Source organism: Clarias gariepinus, chromosome 20, assembly GCF_024256425.1.
Source record: "Clarias gariepinus isolate MV-2021 ecotype Netherlands chromosome 20, CGAR_prim_01v2, whole genome shotgun sequence".
In the NCBI taxonomy this organism is placed as follows: Eukaryota; Metazoa; Chordata; class Actinopteri; order Siluriformes; family Clariidae; genus Clarias; species Clarias gariepinus.
The window spans coordinates 3,702,567-3,719,063 of NC_071119.1; the positions used below are offsets into that span (position 1 = coordinate 3,702,567).

The 16,497-nt window shown below is 37.2% G+C and overlaps 1 protein-coding gene across 2 annotated transcripts in view; it reads right to left on the reverse strand.

Annotated features, from left to right (window-relative positions):
* Positions 1-1,782: 1,782 nt before the first annotated feature.
* Positions 1,783-16,497, reverse strand: part of LOC128508339 (uncharacterized) — a 60,647-nt gene continuing 45,932 nt past the window's right edge. For both annotated transcript variants that reach the window (XM_053479629.1, XM_053479630.1), the window contains 5 exons: positions 14,134-14,373; positions 6,406-6,663; positions 5,896-6,189; positions 5,645-5,800; positions 1,783-5,391 (listed from right to left, as the gene is read on the reverse strand). In XM_053479629.1, coding sequence (XP_053335604.1) covers positions 5,647-5,800; positions 5,896-6,189; positions 6,406-6,663; positions 14,134-14,373 — 946 coding nt within the window. In that variant the 3' untranslated portion in view covers positions 1,783-5,391; positions 5,645-5,646. The remainder of the gene's footprint in view (positions 5,392-5,644; positions 5,801-5,895; positions 6,190-6,405; positions 6,664-14,133; positions 14,374-16,497) is intronic.

The following is a 16,497-nucleotide window of genomic DNA, read 5'->3' on the forward strand; positions in this document are numbered from 1 at the left end:
TACACACATGCTTCACAACCGGCAACATGAAAAGATATTCCCATAGCGTTTTCATGCAACATCTCGTTCCCGCCTTTTCAGGGAACAGGGTTACAGCAAAGTAACCCGAGACGTTCTCTGTAAAGAAAAAAATATTGTACTTATATACTATACTTATATACTCCTTAAAGGGGTCAAACAGGCCTACATGCACTTTTTTAAGCTGTTTGGACTGAACTGTGTGTTAGGAGAGTGTGTACACAACCACTCTACGATGATAAAGAGCCGCCCAGTGGTTTTCTTTTCATTTATTACAATAACATGCCCCTTCTGAAATCAGGCCAATCGCAAATGCCTGTCACTGTGACGCCACACCACAAGAGGCCGCTCCTACACTAGTTGATTGACACTGATGTTTTAGCAAAGACCCGCCCCGAGTGAGAAGAAGCTGTCGGCCATTGTTTTTCGCCGCTGGCGCAAAATGCCGCCTAAGCTAGTGCGGTGTACAGTTGTTAGGTGTAATAGCGAACACAGCAGTCATCATTCACTACCGACATCTGAGCCGCTGAGGACGCAGTGGCTGAATTTAGTTTTTAAAGCTACCGTCCCCGCCGATTTACCCAAATGCATTCATGTTTGCACTAATAATTTTTTACCAGACTGCTTTTTAAACGCGGGTTAATATAAAGCAGGTTTTACTACGAAGCTGCTCCTAAAAAATGGATCTGTACTAACGCTTCGTGTTCCTGCTTCATCTTCACCAGGCTCAGTGAGTGTGATTCCTTTTACTATGACTCTTTGCAGATCGCCTTTTCTAATAATCACGATGAATGCGGAGTGTAAGTTAACTTACACTCTCATAGAACATGGTTATGGCTTCTTTTCTATGTACATCCGTCTCTATATAATCCCTAATCGCCGTTTATAATAAACAATGCATTGAGGTGATTGTCTAGTTGCAAACTGTGTATGTAGTCAGAAAACTATATTATGCTTACCTTTGTTACGTTAGATGGTTTATAACAATGTTTGTCGAAGATTAAGAAGTCATGTAAACACATCAGTAAACACATCGCGTCCGTATCGCTCTCAGTAAGTTTCTCCGCTTTTGTTGTTGTTGCGGCAGCGTAACAGCCCGTTAATTCATGCCCATGCAGTGATGAGAAAGACAAATCGAGTCGATGCATGTCCATTCTTTTATTTTTGTGTTGTCAGGCGATATTACAAACTTCCGCGTAGGTTCTGTACTTAAATCAAACCAAAAACTACTTAAGAAAACAGTCTCAGGCTCTATATTCCAGCGTTTTCCAGTTTGGACTGCATTACCCACAAAGCACTGGCTTTCCAGTTTGGACTGCATTACCCACAAAGCACTGGCTCAGCAGAGATCATAAGCATTTAAAGGAACATGCACTGAAATAGGTTGCTGAGAACAGAGCTAGTTTTTACCAGTTAAAAGTAGTGTTTTTTTTTTACACAACCATTGAGAATTTTTAATTAAATATATTACAAACTTTTCATTAGGACCCTAAAGATCATATTAACATTTAATGAAAAATGTTTTTGGATGACCCCTTTAACTATGCCAGATTCATCCACCTAATTCTATTCATGACATGCTTTGTAATAGCTTTTATGTTGGGACAAATTAGTAAAAGAGATTTAGTTTCCTGGGTTCCTTTTTTTTTTTTTTGCTTTGAACCAGATGGTCTTTACACAAATGCATTTCTTCAGCATTTCTTTACTGAATGCGGAAATTAAACAGCTTTGTGTCTTTATAGGAAAACACACTTGCTACAAATATAGGAGAAGGCATGTTTATTTGGGTAACACATTACTTAAAATACAGTGCATAGATGGAGCAGCATTTAAAACAAAGAACAGTACAGAATAAAACAAACTGTGCAAACACAATGCTTAAACTTCACACTATATCAAAGACAAATGAATGTGGATCTTTTAGTCTTTTTGAAGTCGGGTCTAGCTGGGAAAGTAAATGAAAAAAAAAACTTTAAATCAGGTGCAGGATTATTATTATTTTTTACTCTTATTTATCTTTAAAAAACAGCCAGGACTTTCTTTTAGTATTAAAAATATACATGTGATTGCAGCACAGATTTATTTAAGATATAATTTTGCTGACAATTACTGAGTGAACACAGGCACACTCAACACCTTCAATGTGATTATTATTAAAGAGCATAGTCATTACCTGCTAAAGCTGGCTTCAAGTCCAAGTTTGTACATTTATGTACAATGTTTGGAATGATTTTTACTGCTGCAGCCAAAAATCACACACTGTACAGGTAAGCTAGATGTTAAAATGGCAGAGTATATAGAAGTCTAATCCCTTAGATTGTATGCAGCAGAAGCGCTGATACTATTGAATTATTTCAGGAATCCACGGTGATGTAGTTAAAAAGAAAAAAACACACACACTAACACTAAACAGATTTTCCTTGCAACCTAAAGGCTTTCTTGAGTCACAAGGAGCCAAAACATATCTACCAAACGTTTAAAATGGTTTAACGGTTTAATGGTTTAATGTAATAATTTTAATTTTCACGCTGCATTTATGAATGCACCATTAATAGGAAATGAGTGTAAGACACTCCTGGTTTCAAGATATACTGTAGATGCATTTATAAATCACTAATAGTTTCTGTCAAAACAGTAAAGGCAAGGCAAGGCAAGTTTATGTGTATAGCACATTTCATACACAATGGTAATTCAAAGTGTTTTACATAAAAGAAAAGAAAATAATCATAAAAAGAAATAGAAAATAATAGCAATAAAACTTTTTGAAGAAAAAATTTACATTTGATTTAAAGTAAAAATTAAAACAGTTTGCAATGAAACTTTTAAACTCATCAAAATTTAATTTAAAATAAAAATAGAAAACTAATTAAAACAAATGAAGATTTAATTTAAAATAAAAAATAAAACAGTTTAAAATATTAGGTAAACATAAAATAATGCAAAACAGCAAACAGTACAATGCAGTTCGAACTTAACAGAGACAGTACATTACATATATTACATTTAATATGAACATGAATGTCACGACAATATTAGGCTTGCAATAAATCTGTATAACGAACTTCACAGTCTAATGAGGCTGCCTACATTTAAGCCCAATCCCAATTCTACCCCTTACCCCTACACTTAGCCCTACCCCTCTGTTTGGCGCATTCACGTGAAGGGGTAGGGGTGTCTCATTTCTCTTTTGGTTGGAGGGGTAGGGGTAAGGGGAAGGGCCAGATAGCCCTCCAAACGAAGATTTTTCGGGACCTCACTTCAAACGAAGGGCTAACGAAATTTTCAACATGGCTGCTCACTCGAGCAAGCAGACCCATAAATAAAGTAATTTTTGCCATTAATAAGAATTTTTATGACAAGTTTTCATTATGTGTATATTACCTTTAGTCTTGTGTTTGTGTTTATGGTGATGTTCTGTAAAGAAACGTTTGCAAACAAATCGCTAAAGTTTGCTAGCGGATAGCACAGATTGCGCGATATTACAAAAATATATTTTTATGTCATATAAACTTTACTGCATGCTACAAACAAATATGAAAGTTCAGTAACACGGCAGTTTGCCGAGCATTTGATAACGCATTGTTTGTTTTGCTTACGGCCATACTGTATGTGTACATGTAAATGAACGGATACGTATGATGACGTATAACAGTGTTGTAGTGGTGTCCCATTTCTTAGGCGAAATATTTTAACCCTCCCCTTTCCACTTCGTTTCAAAGGACAAGCGGAAGGGGCGAGGGGTAGGGGAAGGGGTAGAAAATAGAACTGGGATTGGGCTTTAGTGTTTTATTTTGGCTTGTTAATGTTACAGTTTTTTACAGACGCTAGGACACATTTCTCAATAATTAGGTCACTTTTGCAAAACTCTTCACACAGTGAGCACAACAGAAGTCTATGTGGGCTAAACTGAGGATCAATTAACATTGTTTTGGCACAAAATGCATTCAATGACTACATCCCTCAAATTTCATGAATTCTTTTCTCACTCAGACACCACAACTGCCAAAAATCTTTGTACGTACAGGACACTTTGCATGTGCTAACATACTGTTTTCAAAACTGTTAAACTTATGTTCAAAACAATAACATAATGCAAAACTGAATAAGACAGCAAAATTTAACGGCAATATTTTATTAAAACATATTTAAATCTAAAAATGCAGTTAAACCAGCCACAGCTGATTCTAATTGTAGATGAACATCTACACAGGTGTTACTCTTTCAATTTCATTACAAACGGAGACAACTGCTGAATAGGTTTGTATTGTGATGTAAACATGGACCCAGCCAGAAATAGAGAAGTGGCTGAAAGAGGAAGAAGAGTGGCTGGGAGGAGGCGAGGAATACGTATGCGTGGTGGAAGAAGAATAAGAGGAAGATCAAAAGCTGTAGTCTCAGATGAGATCAGAGCTACTGTAATTGATCATGTAGTAAATCATGGTCTCTCAATGAGAGAGGCTGGTCAGAGAGTGCAGCCAAATCTGCAACGATCTACAGTGGCATGATTTGTTAGAGTTTTTCGGCAAACCAACAGGTAACTTGTATTCTGCAAGGGCATTTGACTCAGTTGCACATTTCAGAAGTAAAACAACTTTTGTCTAATTGTTTTTGCATTTCTGCTTAGGACTTAACGGTTACCTTACACAGGGGGAAGGGAAAGAATTTTAGTATTACTTTGTATTATTTTAGTAAAACACTGTGTAATGCTACATGTTGTTAGTGTTTTTTAGGTCATTGTTTTGTGGGTGACAAAGTGTGTTTGTCGGCTGTCAACCTTTGCTAGCGTTCTGAAAAAATTGGTTTATTTAAGACCTGATTAAAGTGTTTTGGAAGTTGTATTGCATTTTAAATGTGAAATGAACTGCTTTGCCAAGCTGAAAGTCAGTTAGGAGAATTGTGTGGAGTTTTGCAAAAGTGACCAAAGTATTGAGAAATGTGACCTAGCTTCTGTAAAAAACAGTAATCCTGTCTATGTAATTGAATACAATCTAAGTAAAGAGGTAATGAGGAGGTTATAGTTAGATCTATAAATTACCATATTTCTAAAAATTTTACATTTCTAAAAAGTGGAGAAAGTATGCAGTAAATATTCTTATGTTTACCTTTAAAGAAATTCCCCAAACATTAAGAGATGTCCACATATTAGTGAGTATCTAGTGCAGATTAGTGTACAGCTAAAAGACGAGATATTACCCATAACACCTGGTATAGACCACAGTATGGAATATGAGGTAGGAAATCATGTCATGCACATGGACTTTGCTCCTCACAAGATGGCGCTTCTGTCACAAAATGCAATGGTACAGTACTTGACAATGTTCATTTTTTTTGCGTAGACATTTAGTGCTTCCAGGATTTCTTCAGTAGTAAAGACTGGCAGAAACAAATGACTTAATTACAAATGGTGTTGTTTAAAATGCTGTACAAAACAGATAACCTTAATTAACACAAGCATAAAATATGAACACACAATAGTAACACACACACACACACACACACACACACACACAATCATGTTGGTTTGTGATTATTTGGCCAAAATCTAATAACCCTTGCTTTAAGTGTATATTTTTTTCTTAACAGCACAATAAAATCAGTTTATTATAATTCATCATATTTTGATCACCTTTATTCTTGACAGCTCTTCAGAACGTTCCAGAACCAGTGCCATTGTTCTACAGGGCCAGGTCCGAGGTCCACTTCACTTTCCTGAGCTACAGACTTTAACTCAGGCTCGACAGGAGCAGATGGAGAAAATTTATGCAGCAGAGCGTTACTGCAACTAGATTGAATAATGTACAGTAAAAACACTTAATAAATTGCAAATTAATAAAGATGCATATTTTCTTTTCTTTAAGTAATTTCAGTTGGACTTACCTTAGTGTGATTTTGTTGCGAATGGGGTAGAGCTGCTCCACTCCTGCGTCCTCTATCTCACAGTCATGCAGAATGAGAAGTACATGTTCATGAGCTTTCTGAATGGTCTTGCAGATGACCTTACAGTCCTCAATGCCAAGAGAGTATGTTGTTGTGTCTGCTGTGAGGTCTAGAGCGTCGTAGCAGGAAAAGTCTAGCCTGTGGTGTAGAGCGGAGAGCAGAACTGCTGCCTCCTGGTGGAGCTCAGGAACATTGCAGCAGTGGAGCAGCTTCAGCAACAACTTCCTGTCAACCCTGGCATGGAAACATGGGCACAATTGCTTATATTTAAATAGGGACATGTAATCTTTACATTTTACCCTTTATTTAATAATTATGTGATCTTCTCCTGTTGTAGCCCATCCACCACAAGGTCTGATGTTTTGTGTAGGTGGAGATCCTTTTTTGTGCACCAGGGCTGTAAAGAGTGATAATTATCATTTAGTTTATTATTTATTATTAAGAACAAACCTGAGATGGGCGACATGGCTAAGTAGAGGGATGATCCTCTCTAGCTCCCCCTCTGGTAGAGAGCTCCACAGAAAGTTAAGAGAGACGCCTGTGCAGTGTTCCAGAGTAAAGCGCAGTGCGGCACAGTCAGCAAAGCTCAGTTCTCTGTTCTCCAGGTTGACGCAGTTCTCTGATAAATTTAACAGGCTGGACACAGAGTGCGCAGAGCCAGTCTCGCAGATAGCACTCATGACTGCCATAATAAAGCTGGAGTTCAACCTACAGATAAAGTAACACATTGTAAATTAAAATGTGTGTGTTGTTCAGTCCTGTGGCAAATATTTTATGAGTTCTGGAGGTGGTTTCTGAAACAACAGATGTGGAAGTGGAAGAAGACATCAAATGGAATGGGATCTATATTTTCCAAAATTGTCTAGTCTATTTTCTGTACATCAGTACAGAACATTATTCCTAAAATGCACAAGTTTTCCAAGTTTCTGAATGATACTTGTTTTCAATACCAATTTTGTAAAACCCATTTAAACAAAAAGAGGTATAATAATACTTTAAAATACATACAGTGCCAAGAAAAAAGTATGTGGATCATTTGAAATTTCATGGTTTTCAACATTAATTTGTCATACTGAAAATGTGATCGAAGTCAAGAGTATTGACAAATATAATGTGCCTAAAATAATAACAAGAATCTGATCTTTCATGTCTTTACAGAAGAAACTCATTCTTCTTTGTCTTTCGGCTGTTCCCTTTCAGGTGTTGCCACAGCGAATCATCTGCCTCCACCTAACCCTATCCTCTGCATCCTCTTCTCTCACACCAGCTCACTTCATGCCCTCTCTCTCACTGCATCCATAAATCTTCTCTTTGGTCTTCCTCTAGACCTCCTGCATGGCAGTTCCAATCTCAGCATCCTTCTACCGATATATTCACAATCTCTCCTCTGAACATGTCCAAACCACCTCAATCTGGCCTCTCTGACTTTATCTCCAAAACATCTAACGTGGGTTGTCCCTCTGATGAACTCATTCTTGATCCTATCCATCCTTGTCACTTTCAAAAAGAACCTCAACATCTTCATCTTTGCTACCTCCAACTCTGCCTGTCTTTTCTTCAGTGCCACTGTCTCTAACTCATAAATCATTGCTGGTCTCATCACTGTCCTGTAAACGTTTCCTTTCACTCTTGCTGATACTCTTTTGTCACATAACACACCTGACACTTTCCTCCACCCATTCCAACCTGCCTGTACCCACCTCTTCACCTCCTTTCCACACTCTCCGTTGCGCTGGACCGTTGACCCTAAGTACTTAAAGTCCTGTACACTCTTTACCCCTGCTCCCTGTAGCCTTACCGTTCCACTTAGGTTCCTCTCAACATGTATTCTGTCATGCTATGGCTAACCTTTTTTGCTTTCCAGAGCATACCTCCATCTCTTTAGGTTTTTCCTCCTCCTGTTCCCTGCTCTCGCTACAAAGCACAATGTCATCTGCAAACATCATTGTCCATGGAGACTCCTGTCTAACCTTATCTGTCATCCTGTCCATCACCATAGCAAAGGTGCTCAGAGCCGATCCTTGATGCAGACCCACCTCCACCTTGAACTCTTCTGTCACACCTACAGCACATCTCACCACAGCTCTTATACATATCCTGCACCACTCTAACATACTTCTCTGCCACCACAGCTCCTCTTTTGGCACAATCTATGTCACCCGCCACCCCTAGCTCCCACTTCTCTTTCCCAAAGCTTTATTGTATGGCTTATCAACTTTATTCCTCTATAGTTGCCACAGCTCTGAAATCCCCCTTGTTCTTGAAGATTGGCACTAATACACTTCTCCTCCATTCCTCTGTGATCCTCTCACTCTCCAAAATCTTGTTAAACAGACTAGTCAGGAACTCTACTGCAACCTCTCCTAAGCACTTCCATACCTCCATAGATATGTCATCAGGACCAACTGTCTTTCCACTCTTCATCCTCTTTAACACCGTCCTCACCTCACTCTTACTAATTTTTGCTAATTTCTGCTCTACAACAGTCAGGTCTTCTACTCTTTGTTCTCTTTCATTTTCCTCATTCATCCACTCTTCAAAGTACTCCTTCCATCTTTCCATTACCCTCATGGCTCCTGTAAGTACATTTCCATCCCTATCTTTAATCACTTTAACATGTTGCACATCCTTCCCATCTCTATCTCTTTGCCTTGAAGGTGGTAGAAAAAATAAATAAACCCTCAGAATGAATAACTTGGCAGCAATAACCTCAACCTATAGCCGTGGATCAGAATTGTACATGGTTCAGGACGCTTCCTATAGCGGTGGATCAGAACTGCACATGGTTAAGGGCAAATTTTTTCTCTGTCTTATTCTTTATACAGATGGTATTCATGCGGTATTCTGGTTTTACCGCCACGCCTCACGGTGGCGACATTTGGGTATGTGTGTTTGCTGGCTTCTACCGCTGAGTGGTGCTATATAACTACAGACTGACGTCCCGGGCATCAGTTCATTCTCTGCAGGATAAATAGCCACACATAGTAGCGGATAAAATCAAGTGAAACATTGTAGTTAAACGAATTCATAATAACAGTATTAAACTTACAGTACAAATGTAGAATTTAAATTAAATTAAATCTTATTAGGATCGTATTTAAGCAGTCAGTTTCCTTGCTGTTTTCCCCAACGCATTCATAATCATTAGTCTAGTTCTGCCGGTGCGGTGTTTCTTATCCCCACCCCCGATAAAATGGCGTATTTAGAGAAAGGTTCGCCCACGAGAGGTTGTGCGCATGCGGTTCACTACACATCTAAAACATATTTGTATATTATGACTGAGATAGGAAGGTTGCTCACATCGGCGTGCGTTTCGCACAGCGCCGCAAAAACAGCACTTATTTAACACGTATAAATGTGTGTTTGTTATATTTCTGGGAAAGAGAAATCTCTTATAAATCTCTCATATCGGGTTCACGCAAACATTTTACATTCGCTAAAAGATTTATTTACAACTACATTTCGGCCATTCACACACATGCATTGTGCTATGTTGTTGGTACACACTTTCACTTTTCATCTCCCCTTTGATCAAAATGCTCCCGATATGAGCCGACACTAGCAGCTTTTTTTCAGTCAGAATATTTATCTTTCATAAAGAGAGGCGACATATACTTGCTGATTAAACACTGCATTTTTTTAAGTAAAAGCGCACGATGTAAGCAGCTTTAATTATTAATAATTAAATAATTATTCAATGCTGGACATAAACAGCTAAAATCAAAATGATTATTTTTCTTTAGATTGTTATTATCATGTTCTTTTGCTGTTTGGGTTCAGCGTTAAATGATTATTTGAAACTGAAGCGCCTCGTGTAGATTTATGCCACGAGTCATTTTATCACACAAAGATCATTACGTTGTGCTCGGACCACTGACTCCAAAATTGACATTTTTACCGTTCAAAATAAAAATGTTTTTACAAGCCCTTGAGCTGTTGTTTGTGCTGTTTTCTTTAATAATAACAATAACAGTAGACAGAGAGAAACATAGAGTCTGTCTAAACAAAATTAATTGCAGCCATTTGCAAAATGTCCCTTTGCACCACCTGGCAGTCATTTTACAAATTACTTTGAATTGCGACTGATTTATTTTGGCTGTTCCCGTTTGGCCGCGACAGAGTGCGCGGCAGTCATAGACATTCCGCTTGAGTAACCACTGTATAACCATGTGCATGGCTCGTTTCAAGTTATTTCATAGCATCTCTGTTGGATTGAAGTCTGGGCTCTGACTTGGTCACTTTAATAGGTGGATTCTGTTTTTTTGAAACCATTTTGTTGTGGACTTGGGATAGACTTGGGAATTCATCTTCCCAAAAGTGACTGTAAGCAGGCCAGGCCCTAGGGCAGAAAAGGGGTCTGATGGAGATGTTTACTTCACCATACATTACATTCATGATGACATTTTCATAACGATATGCAGTGGCTTTTTTTATGCCAAATGTAGTGCTGCGTGTTCTTTTAAAGTAGTTAAATCTTAACATTACAAAAACAAATAACAACAACAAAAAAAATGTCAATGTGCTCTTTGCTGCATGCCTGAAGTTTGCAAATGTTTTTTTTTAGTAAGCAGCGGCTTCCTTTGTGATGTCCTGCCATGGACCACCTGCTTGTTTAACGTTTTATGTAGACTCATGAACACAGATGTTAGCCAGATCCAATGATGCCTTCAAATCTTTAGCTGTCACTAGGAGTCATTTCTTTACCTTGATAAGTCTTCGTTATGCTCTTGAAGCCATTCTGGGTGGGCGCCCAGTTTTCGGTAGAGTAGCCACAGTCCCAAAGTATCTTCATCTGTGTATTATTTGCCTTACTGTGGACTGATTAATTGTATCCCTTTCCAGCTTCATGTAAATCATCAATTCTTGATCATAGATCCTCTGAAAACTCTTTTTGGTGAGGCATGGCTCACAGTAGCGTATTATTCTTGTGGGGAACAAACTTAAAAAGTTTGAGAGGTTTTTAATCAGTAGTCCACACCTCCAAACTCTTAACAAGACTCCAGGTATGCTACACCTGACTCCAATTACAGCCAAAAACAGACTCTGGGTGTGCCACAGTTATTGTCAGATTAATGTGCAAAAGCTACAGTATTTAATAAATCTATATAAGCTACATAACCTTTATAAGACTCTACAGTGAAACCTTGGATTACGAGCATAATTTGTTTTGGAAGCGGTCTCGTATTCCAAAACACTCGTAAACAAATCAAATTTTCCCATAAGAAATAATGGAAACTCAAATTATTTGTTCCACAGCCCCAAAAAAACAAAAAAAACATAGAAATAATTTATACAAAATATAAAGTAAAAATAAAAACAAATTAACCTGCACTTTACCTTTAAAAAAAGGTAAAAATAAATCCGGACAGATAAGTATTTCCGTTTGTGCACACAACAGAAACACTGTTTTATCGGAAAAATAAACAAGAAATCTCTCTAATGACACTCGATTGCGCAACACACTAACTGAATCACTGCTGTAAAGTTAAAAATAAAACAAATTAACCTGCACTTTACCTTTAGAAAGAATTGCGACAGAGCAGTGTTTCTGTGTAGAGCAGAAAGAAAGAGTGTATTTGAGTCTGTCTATGAAGGCAAAAGTAGGAGGGGTCTGTGTGTGTGTGTGTGCGCGTGTGTGTGTTAGCACGGTGTCCAATGACACGCGTGCACACAGACACACACAGACCCCTTCTACTTTGACACTTGGTACTCGTAAACCAAGACTTGTTAGTTTTCCAAGTCAAAATACATTAAAAATCATTGCTCGTCTTGCGGAACACTCGCAAACTGCGTTACTCACAATCAGAAGTTTTCCTGTACTTTTATTGAGTGCACTCACAATGACAACATTTTGTAAAATAGTGACAGTAAACAGGGTGCGCTATTTTGTATCGATTTTGGTAAACTTGAAAGCGTCAGTGAATGAAAGAAAACTCCGTAAACTTGCCTCATAGACATGAAAAATATATGCTTATAAAAAACAAAATGTCTGCTTTTATATAAACTAATGGAAAAAAATTTAGATTATGTAATTCCTATAAAACTTAAATATAGGCGCATCCACTGCGGTGGAGACATGATTACCTTCATCACTATAGCCGAAACCAAATAAATCACTAATTTATCAATGAATTACCAAAATGGTCAGAGTCAGTCTCCTTAATATTTTTTTACTGACGCATTCATAATCATTGGTCTACTTCTGCTGGTGCTCTCTGGAAAACTTCCATGTTGTGCTCTATGTAAATAAATCAAATTTGGTAAAGGTTTGAAATTTACACAAATTTAAAAAGAGGCCTGAAGGACTGCAGGACTTTAGAAAGTTCTCAGACCTCAGAAGCTTGAACTTGAGTTATCTTAAAGTGGGGAAGGGTGCATTTTTCTTTCTCTCCCTGGCCTCAGTGAATCCTGTGTGAGGAATCTGAATGTACTGTACAGGTGAGAAAAGCTGATTCACACCTGGGGAAGGAGTGAGTTTTTTGCATTTGAATGTTGTCTGACATTGTAAAGCACACGCGTAACACTACAATAACAACAACTGAAAATGAATAGTGAATTGAGAGGCCCTGATTTTACTGCATAAATATTTTTTAGTACAACAAAATCCCTGAAAAAAAATCCTATGAAACATTTACTTAAGACAATTATTATTATTTTATTTACTCTAATTTTCTGTTCTGAAAGCCTATTTTTACAGTTATTTCTATATTTAAAGTTTAATGTCTTTAAATGTAACATTTTTAAAAATAATAATAAACAAATACAAACAGAGATATATACAGAGAGGCTACTGTATATAACAGTTTGTTCTTTCTACAAATAAAATTGTTAGCTAGTGAACATGATCGTCTGTCTTGACAACATTTAACCAATGTTTTTTTTTAAACTCATTTATGTACAGTATCAATAGCTCTGGTTTTGATTTTTTATGTTTGTTGTATAAAGTACTCAGGTGTGGAAATTACCATTACTGAAGTATTCTTCAATACAACATATTTCATGAATTGTTATGATTGTTTATGACTAAAGTTCTGATTACAGTACAATTTAAAACGGCGGCAATTGCAGCTATTTTGCAAGATGTCCCCTTGTGGCACCTGGCGGTCATTTCATGAATAACTTTGAAATGCGACTAATTTATTTTGGCCGCTGACGTTTTGCCACAGTAATATTTGGCATTCTGGTTGACTATCTACTGTAGCTTTTTTTGAGGTCCATAACTCAAGGATTCACATATTTTTTCCACTGGCACTATGAGGTTTTTATGGTTGTTCTCAATAAAGACATGAAAGATCAGAATTTTTTTTGTGTTATTATTTTAGACACATTATATATTATATAAGCAGGGTATATATTCAATACCCTTGACTTAGATAAAGATTAGACCACATTTAATGGCCAAATTAATGCAGAAAACCATAAAATTCCAAAAGGTTCACATACTATTTCTTACCACTGTATTTTTAGTTCTTTTTCAGCTCCTTGGCAGGTTTACACTCTTCAAATTATTTAATATCATAAAATATAAACTTATTTAAAGCAGCGTGGTTTAACTGTTTCTATTTGAACTCTTTAGTTTTACAACATAAATAAATAATAAACCCATTTACCTCAACTCAAAGTTATTTATAAACATTGCAGTTCAATGAACAAGTTCTTAGCTGATTATTTTAAATTTGAAAATAAGATTATAGTCCCAAAAATAATCTAGTTCACTTCATTTCTTAGTTGTTTTTTTTAGCAAGGTATCCTGGGCTGTGTTCTGTTTCATGTCACCTGAGGATTCTGATCCTTGCATGGTTCGCTTCATCTCTCACTAGTCTGACTAGAGAAAGAACAAGAAAGGGAGAACTTCTTTCTTTGCCTCACCGAATATTAGTGATAATATAAATTGAATGACCGAGGCCTTTGCCACTCATGTTCAACCCGCCTGTTGACACAGGTGATCAAACTCTACCACTACAAAAAAGTTACTGTGGGGGCCTATTACTAAACTAGGGTTTTACAGTATATTAAATGGTAATAGATTAAAGTGCACTACTATTCCTCCATGCTTGATTAAAAATTTACTATGCCAGTTTGATTTAGAAATTCCTATTAATTGTTTAGAGTTGCAGATTTACCATGGTACATTTTTTTTTTATAGTAACAGGATGCTTTAAAAGACTTTTTTCTTACCTTTTAAGCTTTATCCTGTCCAGTAAAGGCAAAAGTTCTCGGATGTCTTCTTGTCCAATAGGGCTGTTTCTAAGGTCCACTGTAAGAGTGTGATGCTGCAGGAAATAGTGAATAATGTTCCAAGTAACAAAGCAGGAAGTCAGGTCTCCACATATTTTTTGTAGAAAACAGGAAGTAAACTCTGCATCCCGAACTTCATAAACCATCGCAATCAGCTTCTGGAGAGTTTCTTTAGGGAATCTACACACACACACAGACATGTCAAAGCTTTAACAAAAGTACATATAAACCCATGATATTCAGTACCAGTCAAAGATTTGGACACAAGTTAGGATTTATGTTCTACATTCTAGAACAATACTGAATTCAAAATTCTAAAATACGGCATTAGGTGTAATTAATGTAAAAACAGTCAGTTGTTATTTTAGGACAGTATAAGAACAGTATTGTGTCAAATGCTTTTGCAAAACCCATCAAGCTCCACGATGAAACTGTCTCACATGAAGACCTTCCCAGGAAAACAAGACCAAAACTGACCTCTGCTGCAGAGGAGAAGTTCATTTAGAGTCACCAGCCTCAGAAATCACCAATTAACAAACAGCACCTCAGATGAAAGCCGTTATAAAGGATTTAAAGAGCCTTCAGCATTGATTTACAGTGTTGAAAAAAATAAACATCAGAAAAGACCAAGGAGTTAGAAGATAGTTCCAAACTTTTGACTGGTACTGTACACTCCTAAGTACAGTGAAACCTTGGATTGCGAGTAACCCGGTTTGTTGAGCATTCCACAAGACAAGCAAAAAGTTTTTACTACATTTTGACTTGATAAACAAACGAGTCTTGATATATGAGTACCAAGTATCATCGAGTATCATGTATCACGCAGGCGCTTCTTGTTTTGATGCCGAGCATCACGTGATCATCACTGAGCCAATGGTTCTTCTCTCTCTCGTGCTGCGAAATTGTGGGTAACTGTCCCCCATGCTCGGTGTCAGTGCTAGTGCATCACTCGTATAGTCAACATCCATGCATGTATATACTGTTTACTATAAAACAGTGAGCACGTGTGTGTAATGCATCTTTTATTTTGTGTTTGTATCTGTGTGTGGGTGTGTGAGCACACTTGTGTGAGGGTGAGTCTCTATTTGGTATACTGGTGTGTGTGTGTGTGTGTGTGTGTGTGTGTGTGTGTGTGTGAGAGAGAAAGTTGTCCTACACAGCAGCCTGACCCAGCCTGACTGCCTGTCTGCAAGTTAGTGGGTGTGTTTGTCTGTCCATGTGTCTGTCCAACACTTGGTTGAGCGAGAGTCTCTATTCGGTAAAATGTGTGCAATATAATTTTTATTTAGACTTATAGCTATAATTTTTTTTACTTTTATATCCTGGTGGGATCGTCACTGCTGCAGAGTAACACACACCTGTGTGAATTGCCATAGACATAACCTTGGAGAAGTAGCTCCGGTCAGTGTGTTCTTGTACTGCATGTGTGCAGTTCTTTTTATTAACCACACACTGCCCTCCAAAAGACTGGAAACACGCCTGGTAAAGTGTGGTTTTGAATGATATCAGATTAGAGCAAATATATTTTTTATCAAAGTAACCTGATATTATTATTAAAGACCAGCAATAATAATTTTCATTTTGTTTTACATAATAATGGAAATATGTAGATGCCCCTTTGTCACCAGTGAGGGCTGATCAACCAACCAGTATGAGTGATCTTTGACCAATCCTTCAGGAGGCTTGGAGGAACATATCAAGTCATTGTGAGAATAAACTGACAGCATGATTCTCAGATTTAGCAGATGATAGCTGCTAATAGTATTTTCTTTGTATAAACTGCTTATGTAATAAAATAGGTTTCATAGTTTGCTGTTATGCATTGAGATGTGTTTTGGTTTGGTCTATGGAGGTCCCCTCTTAGATAGGTAGACGTCACTCAGAGTTTTACACATCTCCCCACTTGGAGTGTTTTTGAAAAAATATATAAAAGGGCTCATTTTCAGGCATGTGTTAAAAAAAGTTTAATTTTCCCTGCCTATGAACTATTTTCATTTGGATTATTATTTGTTATTATTTAAAAGCGTATATATGACAGCCATTTATCTATACAGTCTGAATATTTGTGCGGGAGTGATAATTTGTAAATGTTCAGAAGCTTACAGCTGCATAGAAATAAAGTCAGAAAAGGTGTGTAACAACAGTCTCTGCGTCTTCACAGACATTTACACTACAATCTAAGTCACTCAGTGTCAGGTCCCCTCTTGGCATATGTTTTAAAAATAAAAAAATGCTTATTTTAAATTATACTGTATTATAAAAAAAAGACCTTAAAAGAAAATTTTACATGTCAATTTTGTTTCT